The sequence below is a fragment of the Podarcis vaucheri genome (assembly GCF_965113315.1).
Source record: "Podarcis vaucheri genome assembly, chromosome: 14".
In the NCBI taxonomy this organism is placed as follows: Eukaryota; Metazoa; Chordata; class Lepidosauria; order Squamata; family Lacertidae; genus Podarcis; species Podarcis vaucheri.
In genome coordinates, this window is record NC_138752.1 from 3,003,648 (window position 1) to 3,031,256 (window position 27,609).

At 42.9% G+C, this 27,609-nt stretch overlaps 1 protein-coding gene across 11 annotated transcripts in view; it reads left to right on the forward strand.

The window, feature by feature from the left end:
* TJP1 (tight junction protein 1) overlaps positions 1–27,609 on the forward strand; it is a 354,744-nt gene that overhangs the window by 263,292 nt on the left and 63,843 nt on the right. For 10 of the 11 annotated variants that reach the window (XM_082198001.1, XM_082198004.1, XM_082198005.1 and 7 more), the window contains one exon: positions 22,157–22,213. In XM_082198001.1, coding sequence (XP_082054127.1) covers positions 22,157–22,213 — 57 coding nt within the window. Of the gene's footprint in view, positions 1–15,795; positions 15,922–22,156; positions 22,214–27,609 lie in introns of those variants that run through there. The other variant, XM_082198009.1, reaches the window with a different exon arrangement.

The window sequence follows — 27,609 nt, forward strand, 5'->3', positions numbered from 1 at the left end:
AGCAGGAAACACCATCAGAGCACTCCTGACATATGGTTGTCAAGCCTCTGCTTAAAAACCTCCAAAGTAGGAGACTCCACCACACTCCTTGGCAGCAAATTCCACTGTCGAACAGCTCTTACTGTCAGGAAGTTCTTCCTAATGTTTAGGTGGAATCTTCTTTCTTGTAGTTTGGATCCATTGCTCCGTGTCCGCTTCTCTGGAGCAGCAGAAAACAACCTTTCTCCCTCCTCTATGTGACATCCTTTTATATATTTGAACATGGCTATCATATCACCCCTTAACCTCCTCTTCTCCAGGCTAAACATGCCCAGCTCCCTTAGCCGTTCCTCATAAGGCATCGTTTCCAGGCCTTTGACCATTTTGGTTGCCCTCCTCTTATAAACAGGAGCTTGGAAATGATTATTACCCCTACCCTCCAAGCTCACTTTTCTCTTCTCAAAGATGTACATCCAAGAGAAAGCAAAACAAAAAACCAAGATCCGTATTAATGAACAAGAGTTATCACTTACAGGATCAATGGAGTGCTTGATGCTCCTCTCTTCTCCCTTATAAGCACCTCTGTGAAGCTGTCAGAATTTATTGTCTCTTCATGAGCTCTGGGCTCAACAGAAATTACCTTTTGGATACCTAGAATGTACAAGCAGCATTCCTCTACTTCCTTCTTGGTAACAGTCATCTTGTTTTCCTTAACTACATAAAAAGTTCATTACTATTGGGGTGGGAGATGCTTTTTCATCTAGAGAGCCACATGCCAGTGGAGGGTGCAGCCAGAGGCAAGAGTGGGGTGGAGCAGCAGATGTGTCAACTATATTCCGTTTGTGTGCAAACACAGGCATGAACACAGATGGATATATCCATCCTAGCAAGCAAGAGGCATTTCTGCAATTCAAATGCACATTCCAGCTAGGGAAAAGCACTTGAGGGTGCCATGGAGCAGGGCCTCGTGGGGGTTGGGGAGGGGACATGGGAACCAGGTAGAGAGATGTGGAGAGCCACATTTGACCCTTGGATCTGAGGTTCCCCACTCCTACATTAGTGTGACTAAAAAAAACAGGGTGGGCCGGCAGAGAGGAACTAAGAGACAATCAAGTGCCTCGGACGTGAGATCTCCAGGCTGATAGTAGATTAAGACTGATGGACATTTTTGGGGACTGAAACCGGGAAAGGGGGGGTGGAGTTTGGGATTCCATTTTTCTGATGTAATGTTAGGACAAAATGCCCATCATGATGACAGCTGAAAAGGCCTGCGCATTAGAACAGGTGGTTTTTGGGGGGCAGTGAGAGAGTATGAGTGCTGTGCACACTGAGACACAGGGTCAAACCAGAGAGGAGACCGTTTCATGAGAATCTGGGAAACACCCAGTTTCTCCATGTTTAGTAGATGGGGATTGGAAAGGATTCAGCATTGTTAAAATGGAGGTGTTTGGCACACAGATGTTGCTTAATGTAGCTTTTGCAAAAATGGCATATTTTTGTCCCCAGCCCACCAGAAAAAAGGAGAAGAGGCTGATTAGGCAGAATCAGTGGTAACTTTGAAGCTCTTGGCTACAGTCTTTAGTACTTTAATGCTAACATAATGAATTACAGTTTTTACTTACTTAACTTGATTAAGATAGCTTCAGAAAGTTAAAATGAACCCATTCCAGCCTGCTAGCTAATTAATTAAGCAGTTAAGGGGGAAAAGCCCTGGAGTTTTTCCAAAGAGAGAATCCCATTTTATTGTGAAATTACAATCCACCAGGAATTTGTCGTGCCTAAAACTCTCTGAAAGGATTGAGAATTGAGTAATACAAAGCTTTAGTTGGTTGATTATCCTAATTATCATATATGAGAGTACGGATTATAGCTTTGGCTTCTGTTATTACACAAGTTATTTAGAATTGTACTTAAAGAAAAAAATCATTTGTTTCAGTAATATTGTGTACAGAAGGTTGTGAAATGACTATTGAGGCTTTCATTGTAACAGTACCAAACCCTCTGTGTCCCAAGGTGGACTTTGAAACTAAGTTTCCAAGTTGATGTCAGACCATAGTATCCAGTTCTGAATATCAAGACAAGCACAAATCATATTTCTGCTGCAATGACAAACTATGGTCTCCACTTAACAGGAAGCTAGGAAGGAAATTTTGGAATATGTAGGGAACTTACGACCATTGCAATATTTCTGGATTCCTAATACTTAGCATGGGATGCGGGTGGCGCTGTGGGTAAAACCTCAGCGCCTAGGACTTGCCGATTGTATGGTCGGCGGTTCGAATCCCCGCGGCGGGGTGAGCTCCCGTCTTGCGGTCCCAGCTCCTGCCCACCTAGCAGTTCAAAAGCACCCCTAAGTGCAAGTAGATAAATAGGTACCGCTTTATAGCGGGAAGGTAAACGGCGTTTCCGTGTGCTGCGCTGGTGCTGGCTCGCCAGAGCAGCTTCGTCATGCTGGCCACGTGACCCGGAAGTGTCTTCGGACAGCGCTGGCCCCCGGCCTCTTAAGCGAGATGAGCGCGTAACCCTAGAGTCGGACACGACTGGCCCGTACGGGCAGGGGTACCTTTACCTTTAATACTTAGCACACCTGACCATTGGCCATATTGGCTGGGATTGATGGAAGATAGAGTCCAATAGCACCCAAAGGGCCATAGGTTCCTCCTACCTGGTTTAGGAGATGGAGGCAAAGTATGGACTGAAGGTTGACTTGTGTAGCACCAAACAGTAGCTTGGCATTATGTGTGAACCCATGTTGAATTGTTTCATATGCAATGCTTTTGCTCTTCTTTAAACCTGCATGTACTGGGTCTGGTGGTGGAATCCTCGTCCCAGGATGCTGCATCCAGGAACAAACATGTTCTGGGCATGTACTGACCACGATACTGAATTATATTCTATTGATTTCTAAATTACCTACACATGGGTGTAAATGTGGAGCTGGTTGGTTTGATATTTGTATTCTACTTTTCCAGTAACAAATCTCAGCCCCCAGTGGCTTGTGATAATAACAAAGCATTTGAAAATAGCACGTAAAATTTCTGTCAGCATAGCCGTTTTAAAAAACGCAGTGACATATCAGTAATGCAAGGCTTCAAGTCACAGGTGGAACTAATTCGTATATATATGTTTCATAGAACTTGAAGGGACCCTGAGGATAATCTAGCCCAGCCACCTGCAATGCTGGAATCTCAACACACAGTCCTCCATCCAATTTGAAACCATACCACACCCTGCATAGCTTTTGCAAATGTGCTAGCAGTTTTATTGCTGCACCAGTAAGAGGACATTTTTTAATTCTTATTTATGCATTTGACAAAAACAAATACAGTTGCATTTTCTGAATCAAGAAATAAAGAAAGCACGTTTGGAACGGAACTGTTCTGCCATTCCTGTTTAATGGTTGTAGAGAAAAATTCTGGTGAGTGGTTCAGTCCTGCTCAGTCTTGTTACTTACACCTTTTCCCTTGCTGGGAACATGCATATGCAGCCTAGAGTGCAATGTGAGGCTGCTTGAAAGCCCTTTTGCAAACAATCCAGTGCTGCACTTCAGAGTCCCGACAGCTTAGACTCCTAAGCTTGGTATCACCTGGCATCACTATGACATCAGATGACTGACATGTGGATGACCCTGCTCACATGTCATATTTTGCCCCCCAGGGTTGGGGAGATAAGAGGCCAGCCCGCCATCCAGTAAAAGGTCTCCACTTCTGGTATAGGCTGCAGTGAGCTAAGTGGACCCAATGGTCCCATCTGGTGTAAGGAGCTTTCTCTGTTTCTTGTGAGGACACACTGGTCAGGGTTTTATAACTGGATTACAGTTTTTGCTTTGCATAGAAAGATGGGGCTGGTCCACCGTCCCCCAGACCATGTGGTGGGCCAGACTATATTTGGGGGGGGGGAGCGAATTCCTATGCCCCACAAATAACCCAGAGATTCATTTTAAATAAAAGGACACATTCTACTCATGTAAAAACATGCTGATTCCTGGACCCTCCGTGGGACAGATTTAGAAGGCGATTGGGCCACATCCAGCCCACAGGCCTTAGGTTGCCGACCCCTGATCTACAGTCTTGCCCTGGCACTTCAAATGCACATGGCGGTTATTTTGCATTTCACTTCATTTGGTGCCACAGATGCCAGGTTGCCCCCAAATTGAAGGGGCCCGGTGTATACATGTGACATCGCACATGCTCCAAATGCTGCACAGGCCGGCACAGCCTTCTGCTAGGCCGGTGCAACCTTGCACCAGGCACATGGGTCCCTGCAGCATCTCCCGACACCGCCCAGGCCAGTGCAGCCTTCCAATCTCTCTCTCTGTGTTAATTTTATTTTATATACTGCTCTTCATCCGAGGAGCACAGGGCAATTTACAATATAATAACAGAAAAATGCACAACATAGTAACAAACAAAAACAACCCCCTCCCCAGTTTAAAAGGCCTTAGATTGGCTAATTCAACAAAGACCTGGGAGAAGAGGAATGTTGTTGCCTGACAGCTAGATACGTAATGAAAGCGCCAGGTGATTCTCCCTGGAGAAAACCTTGCAGAAGTGGGGAGCCACTGCAGAAAAGGCCCATTCTCTTGTTGCCACACTCCAAGCCTCTTGTGGAGGAAGCACATGAAGAAAAGGCCTTTAAGCAGATTGGCCTATCTGAGTTAGGGGATTATTCTTCTGCAAATTTCATTAATTGATAGAATATAAATTGTACTAAGTTATAAGCAAGGCGTTGTGGTGTTGAGAGCAGTAACATAATTTCAGGTTTGATGAAGGAGTTGTATGTTTCAGTTTCCCCATAAATTTTCACTGGGAGAAAACAGGCTTTCCCCATGGCTTTAAAATTTATGGAAATATTAAATTTCTAGTACAGTGGTACCTCGGGTTACAAACACCTCGGGTTACAGACTCCGCTAACCCGGAGGTAGTTAAGAACTTTGCCCCAGGATGAGAACAGAAATTGTGCAGCGGTGGCGGGGCGGTGGTGGGAGGCCCCATTAGCTAAAGTGGTGCTTCAGGTTAAGAACAGTTTCAGGTTAAGAACGGACCTCCGGAACAAATTAAGGCTGTAACCAGAGGTACCTTTGTAGGAAGACTGCAGGGTGGATTTGATTTAAATCAAATCTATTTAATGATTTAAATCATTTTTTTACAGAAAGACTCATTCTTGCTGGTATAATCTTAATATTTACAACCAGATGAAGGTTTCATTTCTGGAATAATAAATTATCAGAGTAGTTTTTACAGTTATATCAAATATTACTGATTTGGTTATATTATTAGAAATACTGTACATAGACAGAGAATTATGAAATTATTGTGAGGTTTAATAAGTTACCTGTTTATATTTGGACAACATTTCTGCTGTACTTTATTGGAAGGAGAAAAATAAATAACTGTTTCCTTAATAACAATTTAGACAATTCATTCAACTAAACCAAAAACATTCTAGCATATATATCCATGTTTGTTAACTGATTTGGTTAGAGACTTTATTGCTTGGACAAGGAGAGCCCTGGGAAGAAGAGCCTGGAACCAGTGAACTCTTATTAGTTGACTGGCAAGCACTTCAAGGTCTCGCCAAGGACTTACAGATCACTGTTACTATTTCCTCCTCCAAAAACACCCCAATGGATTTGCGTCTACATTCAGGTGCCTATTCTGCACAGTTAAGTGTTAGTGCAGTTGTTGGAACCCAGTGGGATTGGGAAGAGCTGCCAGCCCTGAAGAGCCTTCAGCACTTGCCTCAAGTCGGAGTTGCACTACTACTCCACAAAGATCCCAAGACTTGTGGAGTATTCTGCTCACAAGGTTGCACTTTCATTTTTACTGCTTCACACTTGTGCAGATCTATTCCACTCCAAACAATCTGTTCATTGAACCTCTTGGAACTTATCATTTAAGAGGTACGGGGTTGATTCTGTGCATATCAATTTGCAAAGGAACAATGGGATTAAGGTTTTTTCCTCAGCCCTGTATGTTTATTTTATAACATTTTTCCTGTGAAGAAAAGGCATGTTATCTCTGCAGACACAAATTCACACTTTTGAAAACTTTTTGAAAACAAGCATCTGTGATAATATCTTCTCATTAGAAAAACTGCCCCAAATAATCTTACAGAAACCTCTGGAAGAGCATGACATTGTGAATGGATTAATGGAATTCATTTATCAAAAAGTTTAAACATTGCATATAATGCCTTATGCTACATAATTAAAAACAAATCCTTATTTCCTGATGAATAGCCTTTGGACTATAATGTAACTTAAATAGAAAATTATCTTTAGAAAGATTTTTCCTCCAAAAGCATTTTATTTTTAAAAATCTGTTCAAATAAAAAAATCCAATTTAAATCAAAAAAATCAATTTTTTAAAATCATTTTAAAAACCATTGATTTTTATCCATCCTGGAAGGCTGGACAATATCCCTGCATGAGACCCTGGAGTCTCACTTTCAGCTGGAATAAATGCTTTGGGGGCAGAGTGGTCTGTCTCACTGTGGAAAATCGATACGTTATAAGTTACTGTGGCATGTTGCTTTAGTTTCTTTTAATGCAAAAATGCCAACATTTTTGGGTCAGTAGACAGATTCAGTGTGTTGAGTGTCGCAAAATGGATGTCATGGGGGCATGGCAGAACACAAAATGTTATAATATTTTTTTTATTGCTTTTTTTCCAAGGTCAGAATACATCATCGATAACACAACAAAAGCGCTTTTACAGAAAGAAAAAGGAAATTAAATAAAAGAACATTCACTTTTCCAGATCTTTTGTCATAATCAACTGGACTTCCCCACATCTTCCATCCCCTGTTTTCTTTACAATAAAAAATAAACAGCAAATTGATACCTTGTTTCATGTGTTTTTTGTACTTTCATCTAATTATATACTCTAAAAATTTAAACTTTTCACAGTCATAACTTAATTTCCATCATTTTCAAATCTCAATACTGAAGCATGTTTTTTCCAAAACTTAGCAAATTCTCAACATTCATATAACTTATAATATTTTTGTAGATAGTCCTTAAATTTTTTCCAATCCTCTTCCACTGCCTCTTCTCCCAGGTCTCGGATTCTGCCAGTCATTTCGGCTAGTTCCATGTAGTCCATCAGTTGCGTATGCCACTCTTCCAGCGTGGGTAGCTCCTGTGCCTTCCAATATTTGGCTATAAGAATTCTTGCTGCTGTAGTTGCATATAAAAAGAAAGTTCTATCTTTCTTTAACACTCTCTGGCCTACAATGCCCAGGAGGAAGGCCTCTGGTTTCTTATGAAAGGTATACTTAAATACCTTTTTCAACTCGTTATAGATCATTTCCCAAAAGGCCTTCACCCTCGGGCATGTCCACCAGAGGTGAAAGAATGTTCCTTCAGCCTCCTTACATTTCCAACATTTATTGTCAGACAGATGATAAATCTTTGCAAGTTTAACTGGGGTCATGTACCACCTGTACACCATTTTCATAATGTTTTCTTTTAAGGCACTACATGCCGTAAATTTCATACCGGTGGTCCATAACCTTTCCCAGTCTTCAGACATAATGTTGTACCCAATGTCTTGTGCCCATTTTATCATGGCTGATTTAACTGTCTCATCTTGGGTGTTCCATTTAAGCAACAAATTATACATTCTTGAAAGCACTTTCGTCTTAGGTTCAAGTAGTTCTGACTCTAATTTTGATTTTTCCACCTGGAAACCAATTTTTTTGTCCTTTTTAAAAATCTCTAAAATTTGGGCATAGTGAAACCAGTCTCGCACCTTTCCTTTCAGTTTTTCAAAACTCTGCAACCTCCAAGTATCACCAACTCTTTCTATTATCTCACAGTATTTTACCCAGCCACTCTCCATATTACGTAGTTTTATGGCCTTGGCCTCCGTCGGTGATAGCCACCTCGGGGTCTTACTTTCAAGTAAGTCCTTATATTTAGTCCAGACGATAAATAGAGCTTTCCTGACAATATGGTTTTTAAACAATTTATGAAACTTTATCTTGTCGTACCATAGATAAGCATGCCACCCAAAAGCATTGTTAAACCCTTCCAGATCTAGGACCTCAGTGTTTTCTAACAAAAACCAGTCCTTCATCCAGCAGAAGGATGCAGCTTCATAATACAATCTTAAATCCGGCAGGGCAAATCCCCCTCTTTCCTTTGCATCTGTTAGTATCTTAAATTTTATTCGGGGCTTTTTGCCCTGCCAGACAAACTTCGTGATGTCCCTCTGCCACTTTCCAAAACATTCCACTCTGTCCACGATCTGAAGGGCTTGAAACAGAAACAACATTCTTGGCAATACATTCATCTTAACTGCTGCAATTCTTCCCAACAAGGAAAGTTTCAATCTTGACCAAATTTCTAAGTCCTGGCAGAACACAAAATGGATGCTGTCGGAACATTCCATAATGGTTGTCACATCTAAGGGCAGAAAGGCGCCGCCATGTCCCCTCATCCATGAGGGAAAGGGGGCTTGTATCACACACACACACACACCCTCCTCCTCCTCCTCCCCTCTCCTCAGAACTTTCTTGCCCCCATTGCACACTTTGCTCCTATGTCAAAACTTGATGTGAGGCTGGAGGAGTGGAACCATTTCCGCCCTGACCCTTGATTCACTGCACATATGAACAAAATGATTAATTTTATGTGCAGATCACGGGAGTAGATGCGTAAAAGTGGGGAGGGCTTTCATGTCACCACTTTCCTCCAGTGAATTAAATGCTAAAGCCTGTGGTGGTGGATTTTCATCAAATTCTGAACTACTTGCAACCCCAACAGGTGTTTATGGAGGCTTTGTATTGATACAATTCCCAATATAACATGGAATCTAATTTTAGTCCATTATTTTTTTATTCACTTTTTCCTATCAGTACAAACATCAAACTAAAAAGACATGTACAACAAACAACCACAACAACAATAATAACACAAATTGACAACACAAATTTAGATACAGTAATATCCCTATGCCTACTCCTTGTTTATCACCACTCCCCCCCCCCCGTTTCCCATTGTTATCTGCCTTGTCACGTAGATATTCGTTCCAAATTTCTTTGTATTTATCCATTCTTATTTTGCATCAACAAGCAATTCTTTCATATGTAGCTAATCTGTACATATTAATCCATATGCTCAGTGGAATCTTTTTGAGACACTTTCAATTCATCAAAACAAGTTTTGTTGCTTCTAATATAGTGCAATACAACCACTTTTTTTGACCCCTTGAGATCTTCCAAGTTTCCGGAATATAATTTAGAATTAAATTCAGTTCCCCTAAATAACAATTTCTTTTTATTACTTTTACTGTAAATATCCTCACCTCGCTCCAGAATGGTCTGATCGTCGGTCAGTTAATCAGCATACGTATTAAGTTCGCATTTTTACTCCCACATCTCCAGCAATTATCTACACTTGTTATTTCCTTCTGATATAATCTTGCTGGAGTCCAGTGGATTCTAAATACTATTTTCTGTTGAATAAGTCTTAAATCCATACAGGCTTTTTCTATTGATTTGATACTTGTCTCCCATATATCATTTGTTATCTGTACTCCTACCTCTTTACTCCATTTTTGTCTTTCATATTCTAAATCGTATTTCTTCCTGTTAAGTAAAGTTGTATATAGTGCAAGTGTATGATTTTTTGTTTTTGGTGCAGAGATTAAATCTTGTAACAGGATGGGTGTTTCCAATGCTTCTATAGCGTCGGAGCCAAACTGCTTTTCCAACATATGTTTCAATTGGATATACAGTCATACCTCAGGTTGAAGTTGCTTCAGGTTGAGCACTTTCGGGTTGCGCTCTGCGGTGACCCGGAAGTAACGGAACGCGTTACTCCCAGGTTTCGCCGCTCACGCATGCGCAGAAGTGGCGAATCGCGACCCGTGCACACACAGTCGCAGCAAGCAGTGGGTCTTGGTATACGTTTCTTTCTGAGTGTAGAAAACTTGGATTTCTAATTGTTAGCCTACACAGTTTTCTTTCAACCTTTTTAAACCCTTTATTAGTGAACTGAATTTCAAAACATACTGCCTAACTTCGTAAAATGTGTACTGTCAAAAAGCAACGTATGCATTTCAGTCAAGAGCAGTATAGCAGCCTGTATTATTTATGGTCTGATAACCTTCCAGCTTAGTGGGATGTGCATTCCAAAGGGGTGATGAGCAACTTGCTGAAATCTTAATCCAGAATGTGCCCCTGGATGCCTAAGGTAATATTTGCCCATCTTAAAGTGATGAATTATTTTCCACCCGGGATGTGTACAGAACCTTGTGGCTGGTGCTGCCAGGTGACTAAGCTTGATGCCGGGGTGGTGTTACTTTAAAAATATTAATAAGGTATTACAAATGTGTTAGTTTCATCCAGAAAAGAAAAGAGAACCACCTGCTCTAAAGCCTCTTGTTTCTGGTATTTAAAATGTCAAGAGTGCTGAAGAAACTTACAAGACTTTCATGACTTCTGCTCTGTTTGCTAGGTTTTATGATCCTCTGATAGTGGCAAAATTCTGTCAGCTGCAAGCAGGGGTGGGTTAATGTTTTGGAATGCTTGTGGGTTTCATGAGGATAGGGGCACTTCCAGTTTTGTAGGGCATCAAAACCTTGAAGTAGTTTTCAAAACATTTCAAAATGTTATTATTTTTATTGTTTTTTAAAAATGCCCTCAGTTTGTAGCTTCTCTACAAATTGATTTTAACTGGTCTAGTAGTCTGCTAGCAAAAAAGCAAGGCGTTTTTGACACCCAGTTTTTAACTGCAGTGGTACCTTGGTTCTCAAACGCCTTGGTACTCAAACAACTTGGAACCCAAACACTGCAAACCTGGAAGTAAGTATTCCGGTTTGCGATTTTTTTTCAGAAGCCGAACGTGCTCTGTTTTGAGTGTTATGCTTCCGATTTGAGTGTCACACTTCCGTTTTGAGTGTTATGCAGAGGTCTGTCTGTTTTTGCTATTTATTTTGAGTTTTTGTTTATGCGGCTCTTTTTTGTGTGTGACTGTGTGAAACCCAGTTCAGCTACTGATTGATTGGTTGTGACTGCAGTAGATTGTTTATTGCTTTCATTTTATGGATCAATGGTCTCGTTAGATAGTAAGATTCATGTTAAATTGCTGTTTTAGGGGTTGTTTTTAAAGTCTGGAAAAGATTAATCTATTTTGCATTACTTTATATGGGAAAGCGTGTCTTGGTTTTGGAACGGACTTCTAGAACAGATTAAGTTTGAGAACCAAGGCACCACTGTATAACAATAGCAGCCCCTCCCAAATAAGACTGCTAAAATGAAAGAAGTGGGGTTGCAGGGTGAGCGACTAGGAGGATATTTTTGTGGAAGGAATGAGAGATCATTTCTGGTATGCAATAACTTGGTTGTATGTGCTAGTTATCCTGTCATATGGTTTACGGAGTGGAGTAGATAAACCATCATTTTGGATCTGCCTCTGCCTCCAAGCCTAAGGTCTACCTACCCATGATCTTGCTGATTTGGGAAATAAGTTGTCAAGTGAGAGTACAGCAGTATCGATTCCTCTTTAAGTGAAGTCCTGCCATTCCAATTTTCAACTGTTAATGGAATGTTAGCCTATTGGGTGGGGCCCTCTCTGACCCCCCAAGGTTCCTCTGTTCCCCACCTCTTTCTTCATTGGAGTAACCTCTGTGATTCATATGAACGCAGCTTGCGTAGGCAAGGTGTCCTTTCTCTCATGTTTTAGTCACATTTCCAGTTCTGGAAATGCTTTTTGACTGGTTGCCAGCTAAGGTGGAGGAAAGGTGAAGAACAATTTTGCAAGGCGCTCCCCCCCCCCGTCACCTTGGTGTAGCAGCAGCTAAAGGAACTGAGCACCTTACAGAAGTTGAGATTGTGTATCTTGAGGCATCAGAAGGTCTTGTGGTCCCAACCTGCTGATGGTATCCCACAAGGACAGTTTCCCATAGACTAGCTCAGTCTTCCCCAGCCTGATGTTCCCCAATGTTTTGGAATTTAACTGCTATCATCCCCAACCATGCTAGCTGGGGCTGGTAGGAATTGTAGTCCAGCTATATTTGGGAGGCTCCAGGTTGGGGAAAGCTAGAATAGCCCATCTGATCCAGATTAGATAACATGCCATAGTGGGCTAGCAGGAGAGAGCAAGGGGCACCAGGCAAAACTTAGGGACATAGGATAAAACTTGAATAAGTGGATCTCTTGGTATTCACAGGCTAAGGTGCCTTATACTCCACAGGGAGTAGAATCAGGTGCTTCTCAGTTTAGAGTAAGTTGCCTGTGTTTCCAGGGCAGTGGGGTTCTTTCTGGAATTAAAATACAGTTCTATCTTGGGTCATCCCAGTCAAAACAGTTTGTCTCTAGGTGTGACAGTCAGGCACACAAGAGGGGTGAAGAACTACAGAAACCCTTATCTGCACCAATCAATCTCAACACAAACCCTCAAGTATCCTTCCTAAAAGTGATAAGGGTGTTTGGTGATAAGGGTGTTGGATTCGCAGAGATTCGGAGACTGGCAACTTTCATTATAACATTATTATTATACATATTAACATACAAAATTACACTGGCACAAAGTTACAGAGTTACACTGTTGGTCCACCTAGTTTGGTCCTGTGCCCTAGTCCTTCTCTCCAGGGTCTCAGACAGAAGCGTATAGATGCAGGACATCTCAGGTTCAGTCCCTGGCATTTCCAGATATGTGCTCAACTACTGAACAATAGTCTTCTATGTGGGTGCTGTTATTTTAAGTTATATCGGGTGTTTCACAGTGCAGTGCCATACAAGTTTGACAGAAGTAGCATGTGTTCTGCTGAGCTTGCTCCATAATAAATGTGTTTAAGATGGCAGCCTGCTGCTCCCCACATGGACCCTTGGGCACTGCAGTGGCCTCAGACATCCTCCTGCCAAGGCCCACTCCCCGCTCAGTTGTTTTTTTAATCTGTTTGGGTGGGATTCCTTTTTTTGGCATGGGCTTCCTGGGTTTTTTTTTGGGGGGGTGTATTTTATTTGTTTTAAGAAAGTTGTGGGTATTTTGTCTGCTTTTTTGGCAATGGGATTCTGAGTATCTCTTACGAAAAGGGTATTTTGTAATGCTCATGACAGTTTTTTTTAATTTTCAGATGTGGAACCCCTGTGGTAAAAATATTGTAAATAGCTATTCATGTTAGTTTCTCTCTCCTTTTATTTTTTTAAGGAGAGGGAGCAGACAATTGCCCACGTACATTTTCTTGTCAAAGGAATTATGTTTGTAGCGGTGAAAGTTAAATATATTACTGGCTGGGTAAATTTTGCTTTTTCATTTTGTGTGATGTCACACAAATTGCTTGCTGCTTTAATGCTCTGCTTTATACTCAAATTACATAAGTCATCTGGCAACAAATGTTGTACCCCTTTTGGATGACTGCTTCAGAATATCCCAGAGGATAACCCCCTCTCTCATTCTGATCTTTTAAAAAAAGGGGGGGGGGAGATTTAGACTTGGCTGCTTATCATGCAGGAAACATCCTGGAGCCTTTGTGGAATGCTTGTCACATCTAAAAATGTATGAAGTATACAGAACAAAGGAAGATTGAGGGTATGACATGGCTTACAGGTTAAGGGTTAGAAATCTGAAATGTCTGTACTTTATGAACTTAAATAAGAAAATGAATGGTGTGGCCAAAATTATACAGGCAAAGTTACTAACCCTGTCATTTGTAGCCACAAATCCTTGTGAAGTTTATACACAGCTGCCCTAAAAATATATAACTTGACTGTGGAATTGACAATCAAGTAACATAAATACAAATCATCATGAGAAAAAGAACATAAACATCAATGGCTGTAAGCAAAGACAGGGAAGAAACATTGTGCCTGGGATACCTCTCAAATGTGCACATCTTGAAAATGATTGGGAGAGTCCAAAACCAACTGTTAAGCAGTGGGATTCAGTGTGCAACTTGGGGTTGCATCTCAAACGTTTCACACTAGAGAGTGGTGATACCTTTTGAATAGTGTTTCTTGGAACAATTCAGTTTCCTGAGAGCAGTTCCAAGGAAGAAGACAGCAATGGTAGAAATATTGTGATGAAATGCAGTTTGCTGGTCCCTGTTGGTTTTTATCTTGGAAGCTGCCTTAGACCATCTTATTTGTCCATCTCACCCAGCACTATCTGCTTCAGCAGGGACCTTTTCTGGTCTGTGGGCACATTTGCAAACCAGAGAAACAGTTGTGAGCACCACACACAAGCCACAACCAAGCACACGCTACAAACTATTATAGTGGCTACAACTGAATGCTGTTTCAAGCCTAATTTCAGATGAGGAAGGGGACACTTTGCAAGCCAGGGGAGTCTCTGTAAGCATGTTGGGAGTCTGTGCATGTCATCACTAGTCTTGGCTGGGATTCAGATGTTCTGTTTTCTAGACAACTTGTTGATTGCTTGATGCCAATATGTTGCAAGGGCCCCTGGGCATCTGCTTGCGAGTCATTTCGGCTTCTGGATTCACCAAAGGCAACAGTGGGAACCTTGGGTGTGTGGGCCAAATGTGGCCCTCCACACATCTGTATCTGGCTCTCCTCAGATCTTTCCCCAGGCCCCACCAACTCTCCTTGAGTGCTTTTGCCTGGATGGAATATTCCTTGAACTCGTGATAGTGCTGCTTGCCTGCCTGCTAACCAGCCTACTGTGCAAAAGGTAAAATTTGTGTTTCCTTGCTCCACCTACGTTCTCCCCTTGTTTGGCCACTGCTGGCATGTGACCCCTGGAAGGCTGCCCAGAAGAGAGTGCAGCCCTCAGGCTGGAAACAATTCCACGTGGCTGCCTTACAGTCATGTGAAAGTAAAGGACAACATGCAGTGATGGGGAAAAGAAAGTGCACTCTTTGAATTCTGTGGTTTTACATATCAGAACATAATAACGGACCCCCAGCACACTAGACTCATGCTGACATTTTCCGACTCGGCTACTCCTGAAAAGCTCCTGAAATATAGGGCCCTCTTACAGGACTATAATAGTGATTTGAGGTGTGTTTTTAAAGACACAGAACGAAAACAACTACTGCCAAACTTGCCGCATAGCCAGACTGACCCCAAGAAACCAACGCTCTCTCCCGAAGGGCTTTTTTCATAGGGCCGCATTTCATTCGGAAGGGCTGTCAAAGATGGATACGCATGGTGAACCCAGCCGTAATACTCCCTTGGAGAGGAAAACCTCAGAGCAAATAGGCCAAACACATAAAGAAAGCCAGCCCAATCTAGATAAGTCAAAGATAGGACACTCCATTAGATCTCTGGCAGATCCTGAATTTCACCACTCTTTACCCCGGCTGGAATCTGTTCAGCCAACGACAAATGACGCTCCTCCCAAGGGCAACGTGACACACAGAAAGTCAGAGATAGATCTAATTGTCTTCGACGAAGCCCCCCCCCCCAAATGATCTCAGCAATTCAGATAACACTGTCTCTAGGAGAAACTACAGGGGCCTATAATTCTAACATCATTCCAAGTTTGAGTGAACTCACCCATCAAATCGCTAACTCGAGTACGATCAAGGAGATGACAGTTGTAAGTTCAAGAAGTGATGACACCAGGGTCAACGGACTAACAACCGAAGCCCCAGAGGTAGTGGAGGAAATACATCAGGAACCGTCTGGGGCTCCAGGTGATAGCCAGCCTTCCGACATGCACCTAGATTGACCTTATGCCATGGCTGGGAACCTGGTGCAACATTCCTCTTTGAAGTTGTTATTGTGGAATAAGGGATTACTGGATCATCTTGATAAGTATTCTTTATACATCACATTTAAAAACAAGTCACTGTGGAGAAATTTGGTGGGTCAATAAGCCCACAGAATTTACTAGCCTGCTGAGGGAATGGCTGAGGAATGATAAGAGGGCTCCATCCCTGTTGCAAAAGCCTGCCACACTTCCATGCTGGTTGCAGGGATGGGCTTGTGGCAGCCCACCGGGTTTCACTGCTGGACACAGAAGTAACGGTAGGTGGGAGTGTTCCGCTTTCTCACTGCAGCCTCCCCCCTTGCCTGCATGTGGCCTTGTCACCCATGACTCCTAGGCTGGTGCTGAAATGCTACTTCAGTGTCTTGGTTGTTGGCATCCATCTGTCTGAGAGACAATGGAGTATAACTCCAGAGGTGAAGTCAAACTGCTGGAGAATCACAGCACCTGCTGTGGCTGCAGAGACTGGGAACTCATAACTGCTGCCTCCCGCATTATTTTTGTTGCATTAGCAGCACAGAAGAGACCTCTCCAGAGTGCAAGCCTGGGCAGTTGTTATGGAGGTCCTGGGCTGCCCAGACAACAAGACCCCTCTGTCAGCCTTGCTGGTGTGGTCCAAAGGAAAGCAGAGCAATACATATGGTACCAGCTTAGCTGCAGGAATTACTGGAAGGAAGTGTACAAGACTCCATCTAACAATCTTAGATTTGTTTACTCCTTCGCCTTTTCTTCTCCCAAAGATGTCCCTCAAGGCAACGGGTATGGATTTCCCTTAGGGTATGCTTCTGAAGTGTCTGTATTCAGAAGTGTATTGCCTCGATACATGAGGCTTCTCTTTGGGACACCCAGTCCTAAATGCTTTGCTAGATTAGACTGAAGTGGTCCGGCAGTGTGTTCTGTGCATATCATTGTTCATGCTTATCCTGGGCCTTTTCCCATTTTTTAAGCTGTGTTGTGATATGTGCATCTGTGTTGTGGTAGGTGCTGCTGTAGCCTTTTTTTAAGTAGCTTCCCTTTGCAAGCTGAATTGGTTAAATTTTCTAAGCAGTGGCGGGATATGTGTGCTCAGTCCTTTTAGATACTCTTCTGGGACCCAAACAATCCAGGATTTAAAGATGCATACTGGGAGCTGGGACTTGGGAAATTAGAAAACCAGCTGGGAACCAATGAAGCTACATTATTGTGGACCCCATGTTCTATGTGTGGCAGTCATATATTGAACCAGCTTTCGAAGAACTCTCAAAGGTTGCCCTGAATAAAGTACATGTCACAGTCTTCAAAATTTCTGTTGATGTTCAGACACCCTAGATACAAATTGTGAAGTTGTATAAATGTGAAATATTTGCTTCCTCATGTTGTGAGATCAAAAACCCCAATAGGACTCTTGAGAGCATCTATTTTGTGTTCAGATTTTCTCCTCTTCATCACCAGTTGCATGAGGGGAATGTTTCCCCCCTCCCTAGTGATATAAAAGTTCCAAAACTTAAGTGACTAACAGAGAAGAAATTGCCTCTTGTAGGGGGCAGGCTCTCGTTTCCACTTTTCCTAACTCATCATAGCTAGAGATTATTAAGGATAATTATTAAGCACTGGGCTGTTCTGAGCTTGACATATACTCAATAAAGTCAAAGACAGAGTAATGTGCATATTAAGGAGAATGCAGATTAGGCATTGCATAGCTTGTATAAATTAAGTTTGCATGTTATGTCATTCAAAATGAAATTCACGTAATATACACCTGACGACCTGCCATCAATTCCTTTGTTGAAATGATTAGAATGCTTTGTGCAGTATATTAGATGCTTAGATGCTTAGATGCAGTATATTGGATATTAGATGCTTTCAAATATTCAAGAGTTGCTGAAGAAAAAGATGCATCATCAGGGGCTGATGTTCACCTCTTTCCCTGCCTTTGTCCCGCGACTTGGGTGTGGTCCTGGGTTGGTCATGCTTCTTCCCTGTCCTGTGAAGTGAGCTTGGGCCATCAGATGGGTCTCTGCTCGCCTTTGACTCCTTTGCACAGATCTTGCCCAAGGGAATGGGTACGTGCAGATAAGAAGGCTGGATTTTACAATTTTGTAATAACCAGCCAGATATTGGGTTCTGGACTTCTTTGTGAATAATAAAGCAGTTTAGCCACTAATCTCTGTTCCGGCTTGCATTTTCTGTTCTGTTTTAAATATGTGCTCTTTTGAGTCTGACATATGTTATGACTTACAAGAAGCAAGGCATTTAAAATTCCAGCCTGCCTTTGGTTTGGAGGCAGGAGTAGATAATACTGGACAGGAAAAAAGAAATTAATTGTTTTTCTCCCACATAACATAATAAGGGCCCCGTAAACCAGCCAATCATTTCCAGGATTACTTTCCTGAGTCCACAGCTGCGCATGTTCCCTGAAAGGACCATTTTGCTAACTCAGATACAGAAACACGATTGGGAGGAAACGCTTCTCTTGATGCTGTTGTCTCTCTGTTAACAGGCAATATCTTAAACAGTTCTCAAAATGTACAGGGGGTTTTTTATCAGTAGTTGCCAGTAGTAGCAACAAAGCAAAATTGTACAGAGTATTGAATTGGCACTTCTTCACTATTCAAATAAAAATCAGGTGTAAAAACTGGAGCAAAGTTGGATGCTTGCCCCCCACCTCCAGTAAATATTTAAACAGAGTTCCAGAAAAGCAGTACTTTGCTTAAATATCATTATATAACTTTGGCTATGTTCCCACAATCTGATAAGAATGGAATGTGGTTTGTTTACAAAGTTTTCAACTAACTTTCCAATGGATTTATGTCTTCCAAGATTATGGTTTCTGCAGGCAGGAGTCACTTTTAACCTGATAATATTGGAGAAATCTATTTAACAAAACAACTGCATCAGTTAGTGACTATGCCCGGTCAGATTTGGGATAACTCAAGCTTGAATTCCTTTTTTAAAAAGGCAAATGTTGAAGGGGGTAGTATTTAGTCTGTGGCTTGTTTTTGCCAGGGCTAAACTTTTTAAACTGGCAGAATGAGGACACCCAAAGAAGCAGAGGGAACAAATAACTAATTCTAGTGGAAAGGCCGGGAACAGGCTTAGGATTCTATCCTGTGCATGTGCTAAAGTGTACTTGGGTGTGGGTGGGTGGTAGTAGTTTCATTGGTTGTGGGTCAAGGAATAAAAAATAAAAAATTATTCTGAAATCTACTGGTTTCACACCAGGTAGAATATTTGATTATCAGAAGAAGTATTCTGATACCCCCTTTGAGTATTTATATACTCTTACAAGGGAAATCTGTTTAACTGCAAGCGTTTGAATCTTTCTATTTAAGCAAAATAACAACGCTGGCTTCAGTTTTTGGAGGGCCCTTGGGCAAGGCCTTACTGCCCCACTCCCTTTCTGTGGCCAGAGGGAAATCATAGGGCAGGCAGGTGATGGTTTTCCATGTACTCGCTCTTGCAGTTGTTTTTAGGGTTGGGAGAGCAGGTGAACAGACAGGAGACCCCAGAGGAGGAAGGAGACAAGTTCCAGAGAGTGGCAGTGGGCTCCACCAGAGTGTGGTGCTTGGCAGGTGCCGAGCTGTGCCAAACCTGCCGCCATCCCTGTGAAAACAGCTCCTTTTTTCCTCTTGGGAAAGACCTCTGCCCTTGGGAAGGGGCATTTTTGAACAGAATTTGATCTTTATATGAAACCTGTCTTACTGCAGGTTGTATGTAGAAAAGAACTGCAGCATTAGTATAAAAATAATAAATGTGTCTTCATTCAATTCAGTCATTCAGATGGATGGCGGCTAACAGATTGAGGTTGAATCCTGACAAAACAGAAGTACTGTTTTTGGGGGACAGGAGGCGGGCAGGTGTGGAGGATTCCCTGGTCCTGAATGGGGTAACTGTGCCCCTGAAGGACCAGGTGCGCAGCCTGGGAGTCATTTTGGACTCACAGCTGTCCATAGAGGCACAGGTCAAATCTGTGTCCAGGGCAGCTGTTTACCAGCTCCATCTGGTACGTAGGCTGAGACCCTATCTGCCTGCGGACTGTCTCGCCAGAGTGGTGCATGCTCTGGTTATCTCCCGCTTGGACTACTGCAATGCACTCTACGTGGGGCTACCTTTGAAGGTGACTCGGAAACTACAACTAATCCAGAATGCAGCAGCTAGACTGGTGACTCGGAGCGGCCGCCGAGACCATATAACACCGGTCTTGAAAGACCTGCATTGGCTCCCAGTACGTTTCCGAGCACAATTCAAAGTGTTGGTGCTGACCTTTAAAGCCCTAAACGGCCTCGGTCCAGTATACCTGAAGGAGCGTCCCCACCCCCATCATTCTGCCCGGACGCTGAGGTCCAGCGCCGAGGGCCTTCTGGCAGTTCCCTCATTGCGAGAAGCAAAGCTACAGGGAACCAGGCAGAGGGCCTTCTCGGTAGTGGCGCCCGCCCTGTGGAACGCCCTTCCAGCAGATGTCAAGGCGATAAACAACTACCTGACATTCAGGAGACATCTTAAGGCAGCCCTGTTCAGGGAAGTTTTTAACGTGTGATATTTTATTGTATTTTTGGTTTTTATGGAAGCCGCCCAGAGTGGCTGGGGAGGCCCAGCCAGATGGGCGGGGTATAAATAATATATTATTATTATTATTATTATTATTATTATTATTATTATTATCATCATCATTCCATCTAAGATTTTACTTTGGGTTTAACAAAGGCTTTGTGGCTGACCTGTCAATGGCCGCTGGACTCTTCATGTCACAAAGTGTCCTGTTTGGGGGGTTTCCTTGTAAAAGGTCTAGACTGAAAGCCCAGGCCACTTCTCATGAATGATAGGTCTTGCAGCAACACAGCTTGGTGTGAGTTCTGTCTGTCTCTCTTTTTTGGCCCATTATGACCATTAATGTTTCATCTTGAAGGCTGTGCTTTCTAAAGACAACACCACGTACATTTAAAGCAAAACCAAAAGCTGTGCTCTTTCTTTTTTGGTAATCCGGTTTTTAAAATTTGCTCCTATTTATACTCTTTAATCTGGCTGTCTGACATAGAAACCTATTTTGTTCCGCTATCCTGGAATTCACGTGAGAGAAGCTTAGCGTACACAGAACTGCAGAGTCAGTTAAACGTGACCTTCCTATATAGTACAGTAGCTCAGCATGTCATAATCCGTGCCTAGTGTAAAATGTGTGCCAAATAATACTTCACTCAACAAAGCACCACAGTATTTTTGTAGCCGGGAAGCGGGGAGATTCTTAAATGATAGGTGTCGGGCACAAACCAGTTTTATTCATTTGCAGTGTTCAGTGAAATGGAGAGAGTGCTGATACTATAACAAACATTTCATATGTTTATTGACTCTTAAAAGTCTCGTGCATTCTGCATATTGTGTTGAAAGTAGTTTGAGCTGTTCTCTGATAATTTGTACATTTTCACCCATTTCAGAATTTTAATTATGGTTTACGGAGGAGGGGAAGCTAGATTGGTTCAGCTTGTTTATTTGACTGCAAATTATTTATCTCTTCATTCTTTTTTCTGCTGCTCTGGTGGGTAGGGTGGGAGAAGAGCTCAAGGGGCTTTCTTAAAACAGGAGCCCTAATACCATCAGTCTTAAATTCTTACTGAAATAATCCGGGAGAATGTGGGTGTTGCATGTTTATCTCTCTGGATGGTTAGTGTAAGATGCCAGAGATTTCATTAGAAGCACTTGCTTGACGCAATTTTCATTTATGTGGCTTGTGATAGCCATATTTCTGTGAAGTGTTTTGAAAGTGTGTTTTAAGCACAGTTAAATGGTGGGCAAAGAAATGCAACCCACTAGTATTTGCCACTGTAGGGGATGCATTATATCAGTACATAAGGAAATAGTGTTAAAGAAAAACTGAAGGCATGTGATAATGGGGACTAGAAGAAATTTATCACTTTGTGTTCCCTGAATATGGGTTGTCAACTATATCAATAAGTATTTTTTTAAAAGAGGATTGACTATCTGGGTTTTCTGTATTGTAATACTTCTTTGTAAAACATTAAAAATTAAGAGTGGCTGAGCTAGACAAAGCATGACATGTTAATTTTGTAGTTATTCATGCTGAAAATAGAGGAATTGATAGGAAGAGTTTGATAGGAAGAGTTGACAACTGTCCGTGTATTCCAGTTAAACACAGGATGTTCCACTGATCAACTATGTGAATTTAATTCAAAAACAAAACAAAAATGTTATCTGTCTGCCTTCATTTTATTCACTGTTACAAAGACCCAAAGCCATTTTGAAAACACATGTACATTTTAAATTCCTTATTAGTACACTGTCTTTATTAGTGCAACCAAGATATCACAAAATAGTGTGCAAACTTTCAAGTTCTCCAGAAATCTTCCTCAGGTTAGTTAGTAAAGAAAGCAAGAAAGGAGAGAGGAAATATTTGGCTGGCTGTAAAGTCATCTCTGTCTGCATCTTGTAAGACTACACTTGTACTTGGATTGTTAGCAACGGCAGAAAGTAATCTTGATTACTTTTTCCTTCCCTTTTAATCAGAGCACAACAATGGAAGAAACAGCTATATGGGAACAACACACAGTGACGCTTCACAGGGTAAGTTTCTGCAATTATAGATCTGTGTTCATAACTCAGGATACTGTCAGCTCTTGAAAACAATAGCAAAAATCCAGATGTCCGGAAGGAAGAAGAAAGGAAACTAGTTGTGTCATATTCCGTTGTTTGAAATTAGTGTGATTGTCAACTGCTTATAATAGTTTATTTATAGTCTCTTGACCACCTTTCTGTAGGGTTGGGGGCTGCTAGCTTGCCTCTTGGTTGGACAAGAGGGAGCTGGATCCCCTTCCCTACTCTAACTTCAGCTGTCCAACAGTGAGCAGGTCCTTTGCATTTCCAGAAGTAGAGCATATCCTTTGAAAGCAGAAGGTCCAGCATCTCCAGGGGAGCTGAGAAAGGCCCTGCCTAAAACACCAGTTTTTCTCAGTCAGTGTAAGCGAATCTGACCTAGGTGGACCAGTCATCTGCCCCAGTAAAAGGCTTTCTCATGTCCAGGTTCTGCAGAAATGCCCAGAAAGCATCATTGGACATAATATTGAGCTTCATAAAGAACACGGGACTTCTTAAAGGCTTCAGTTCTTATTGAACTTTTTAATTTATTTACTGTTGTTCTCAGTGCTAAGTAGAATTTGATGGCTCGGGACCCAATACAAACCCCCAACATTGTACAGAAAGAGAGCAAGACTGAGGTTTTCCTGGGAGGAAGCTGGATCTAGTTACAGAGGTTCTGAGCACAGATAAAGGGGGCAGGGGGCCAAATATTTAAATAGAAATGGTATTAGCTTCCTGAGGAAGTCACAAGTGGCCAAAAAGTCTAGATGACTGGGGGAAGACAGTTAAGTAGTAGGACAGAACAAAGCTCCCTGCTTTCCTCATAGAATGAGAAGGCAATAGGAGGTGTAAACAGCCAGCCAACTTTGCTTAAACTGCTGGACCAAGCAGTGCTGGTAAAGGGACACAAATCACAAGGGAGTGTAGATGTATGCATCCCTGTTGTAGGCCCTTTTCCTGCAGCCAGTTTTGCGGCTTGGGATCCCAGGAAGGACAATAGCATTGTAGCATTTTATTTAATAACTGGGGTCTGCTCGCCCTGCTTGCCAACCCTCCCTGTCCAGTAGCCCCTTGGCCAAGTGCTCTAACCCACCACCTCGCCCATCCCTTCACAGCACTCCAAGCCCACCCCCTTGGAAAGGAGGTCAGGAAGCGCTTCACAGAGCTGCTTGCTAAACTGCTCCACCCCCCCAATCCGCCCGCCTCCGTTAAACCTTCCTGCAACTGTGTTTAACTGGGAGGAGGCATTTCACAAAGTGAAGCATCTCTCCCCCCCCCCAATTACAGAGCTCCCCCCGGGGACCGTGCTACCAGGGCTGCTTCCTCACTCTGCAGTTGGTGTTGCTACGGATAGGACTATCTAAAGCAGCGTGTGACTAGAGCCTTAGATTTTTAGGTGTATAGGAATAAATTTATGCCCCAGCTTTTCCGTATGGCTGACGAGACAAAATAAGTTTCTAGTCCCTAGGATCGAAAAGAAACCACTCTCCATCCCAAGGGTGGTGATTAGCAAGAAATAAATGCAATAGCGCAGGATATAAATTAAAAAAGACCATAAAACTAATATATCTTACAATTCAAAATCATGACTCACAAAAATAATTCTCGGCTCACTCCTCCTCAAATGCCTGACGGAATGAAATAGCCTTGCCAGGTGGTGAAAGGCTGGTAATGAGGGGGGCAGTTGCGTTTCTAATGGGAGGGTGTGGACTTGTGCATGGTCAGTGCCTGACGCAAGTCCAAAGGGTGGCTGAGGTTGGAAGAACATTCCTCTCTGCTGAATCTCTTCATGACTGACAGAATATAAAAACAGCTCATGCACACTTGCCTAATTTTATGCAGATTGAAGAATGCAATTGTGTCTCAAAATTATTTGGTTTGGCAAAGGATAGCAAAAGATGCTGCTATAGCTACATTGTGTGCACAGGTCTAAAAACAGGAAGTTCCGTGAACAAGAAACGGGTTTCAAGGAATTCAGCAGCTAGAAAAGAGCAGCCTTCCCAGCCCCCTTCTCTCCCACCTCATCCACATGTGCCACATATTTTTCCACCTTGGCTGTTCCTGACAACATATAAGAAAATACATCCCTCCAAAGTAGCCCCCCCCCCCTGCTTTTCCCAGGTTGCAGGAGGGGTAAAGCCTGTAGCATAGGATCAACAGGACAAAAAAAGTCCCTTTAAGTTAAGCACCCTCCAGTTCTGGCCCAGGAATGTAAAATTAGATAAGCTGCTGTGGACTCTTTTCAGTTTGGAATCTCTTGGAGAATATGGAAAAGCCACATTCCTCTTGAAGCTTTATTATGCTTCTTTTTAAATTTCCCACTAAAGAGAAGAAGGAGTGTGTGTGTTATTTGGGGGGGGGGCGGTATCCGTGGACTAGTTATGTGTATGTTGTTCAGAGATGAATTGTAGCTGCACAAGTTGGTGCACGATTGGCCACTTTCAAAATGTATGACACACAACATATATTTAAGAGCAGTTTAAACACCAGTCCAGTTGCATTACATCATGGCACCACAAACCACAGTTTAATGCTGTCATAACACTGGAAATTCTAGTATATTGACTCAGTTATGATACAGGTCTCAGCATTCCTTATCCCAGTGTTTCCCAAACGTTTTTGGGCAACGGCACACCTGTTTACCGGAAAAAAATCTCGCGGCACACCACCATTAAAGCCCCGCCCCGTGACATCAGCGCGCAGCGTCACGCCGGGAGGGACGCACAAAAGTGAACGTTTTTTCCCTTCCCCTTTCCGGGGTGGGAGGAGGCAGCAGAGCGAGGGACTGAGGGACTGAGGGGCGGCGGCAGCTGAGGCGGCGGCGGCTGTTGTGGTGGTGGCGGCGATAGCGGGCGGAGGAGGAGCCGTCGCCGGGAGTTGCTGCTGCTGCTGTTGCTGCTGCTGCCCGGACATGCCGGCCTCCTCCTCCTCCGCTGTCTCGCGCTCCTCCCTTTTGCACGCGCTGCCCCGCCGCTCGGCACCACCACCGCGGAGCCGCCCCCGGCTCGACGCGGATCCTCACCGCCGCCGCCTCTCGCCGCCCGACTCGCCCGCCTCCCTCCCACGGCACACCAGCCGGTGTCTCACGGCACACTAGTGTGCCGCGGAACACCGGTTGGGAAACACTGCCTTATCCTATCCTTGATTACTGAGTGCTCCAACAGCTTCCTGTCTTGCTGTGCATTAAAAATGCATGGTCCTATCTTGACAATCATTGACTTCCCTAGATTGTGGATTGAAATATAATAGGATTAGATAAAACAATTCAAGCCAATTTTGTGTGTCCCCGTCATTGAACACACAAAAAGAAACTGTGTTTGTGTTGGCATCCATCTGTCTCGAGAGACCATTGAATACTACCGTCGGAGAGTTAGCAGTGTCTGCTGTGGCTGTAGAGACCAAAATGGGAGACGTGTGTTTTATTGCAGCTGGAGCAGATGAAGGTATTCAGCTTACCTTATCTAGGACAGATAAAAGAAAGGACTCCTTCACACAGTGCATACTTAAACTATTGACCTCACTTCCACAGGAGGCAGGGCTGGCCACTGACCTGGATGGTTGCAGGGATGCTTCTAAATCCCAGTTGCTGGAAACTGCAGGAGGGGCTCTTGCACTTGAATCCCACTTGTAGGTTTCCCACAGGGATCTGGTCGGCCACTGTGAGAAGAGGACTGACTCTTTATGTTCTCATGACTTCTTCATTCAGTCACCACAGTATGAATCTCAGGTTGATTTGTTGCCCCAGTGCGCTGGTGCAGTGAGACGTATACTGCAGTCTAGGGAATAAAGCTTTAAATGAGAGGCCTTCCAAAGTCACACAGAGAGCTAGACTGCACCATATGCTCTGAAAGAGAGCTTTCCAGCGTTTGAAAGTTAGCCTTCTTTCACCAACAGAAATTGGAATAATAAGAGGTATTCCTTCAACTCCTCCTTGTCTCAAGTTGGCTGGACTTCTTAAAGGCTGGATTTTGTTTTGTGTGAAAAAGCATCTGTTTTGCTAATTGGATTAGCAAAACCCCAGGAGAAGTTGCAACAGACATCATTTTTAAGATTTTTACCAGGAATGGGAGGAGTAATATTTCTTGGCTGGTGGAGATTTTTGCCCGGCTGTGAGTTGGACTGAAATTGTGGCAAGTCCTGATCAAATATTCCTTTGAAAATTTGGAGGAAACTATAATACTTGGAGAAAAGGCACACTGTGTCACATATGGAACATAAGAAGGCCCCTTGGGTATGATGCCATAGAGCTCATTGAGTCTAGTTTTCTGTTTGCTAGCCAGATGTTTCAAAAAGGCTGGCAAGCAGGCCCTGAAAGCAGTCCTCCAGTTATACCCCCCAGGACCACCCACTCAGCTCAATCCTCAGTCCCTCGTGTTCAGAGCTATATTGTGTCTGATGTGAACACTGAGGTTATAGTCTTAATATAGGACACCAGTAAATTAAAACCAAATATTTCACTGAGAATCTTGCATGAAAGATTCTTGCCTTTTGTTGTGTGGTTAAAGAATGCTTTGCATTACCTTTAATGATTATGTGTGTATAAACAATATTTCCATTAAAGGTGGTTCAATCGCTATCTCCTAAGCTCTTGTTGGGCTCTTGCTGTCAGGGCAGAAGTGAGGACAGAGAAAATGAGGTTCTCTGGTGGTGGTGGTGGTGGTTGTTTTGTAGCTCCCCTTTCTACAAAGAGAAAAAATGGTTGGAAAAATTGGGGAATACTGGGTGAGAAATCAGGAGGAGAGTTTTACTCCACTGACTGATCTGGAGTAAATCTCTGCCTAGTTTGGGAATGTGTCAGGCAGCTGAGATGGCTTTGATCTGAGCCATTTCCCATCCTCCTCTGCAGCCCCCCAAGCTTCCTCCATTTGATGGGGTCGGAGACTTCCATGATATCTGAGAGGGGGATCCCATATGTATTCTTTAGTCTATTGGAACAACCCTTCCAGCATTCTTAGGATTGTGGACTAAATGCTCATTTTTTTAAAAAAAAAAGGTTTCCCTCTGTGAGGTTTTTGGGGTTTATTTTTTTAAACCTCTGGGATCCTAATACTAAAGTCATTGTTAAGCTTGCTCTATGACATCCCCTAGCAAAACCACCAGATGACAACCTTCGTTTTCATTCCTGGTATTGTTTTCCTAGAGTGCAGCTTACACTTGTGAAACATGAAAAGGAAGTACTATGCAACATACAGAGAGGCATTCATGCAAGATGGAATGCTGTGTCTTCATGCTCCTCTGGGTTTAGAGTTCATTCTAAATTATGGTGGAATATAAAGCACATGAGTTGGCCTTGTAAAAGCTTTCAGGGAAGGAACACCTGGAGAAGCTGCTTCTGTTCTGATGATGGTCTCATCACAGGGAGCGATTAATTTTTAAATTGGGAC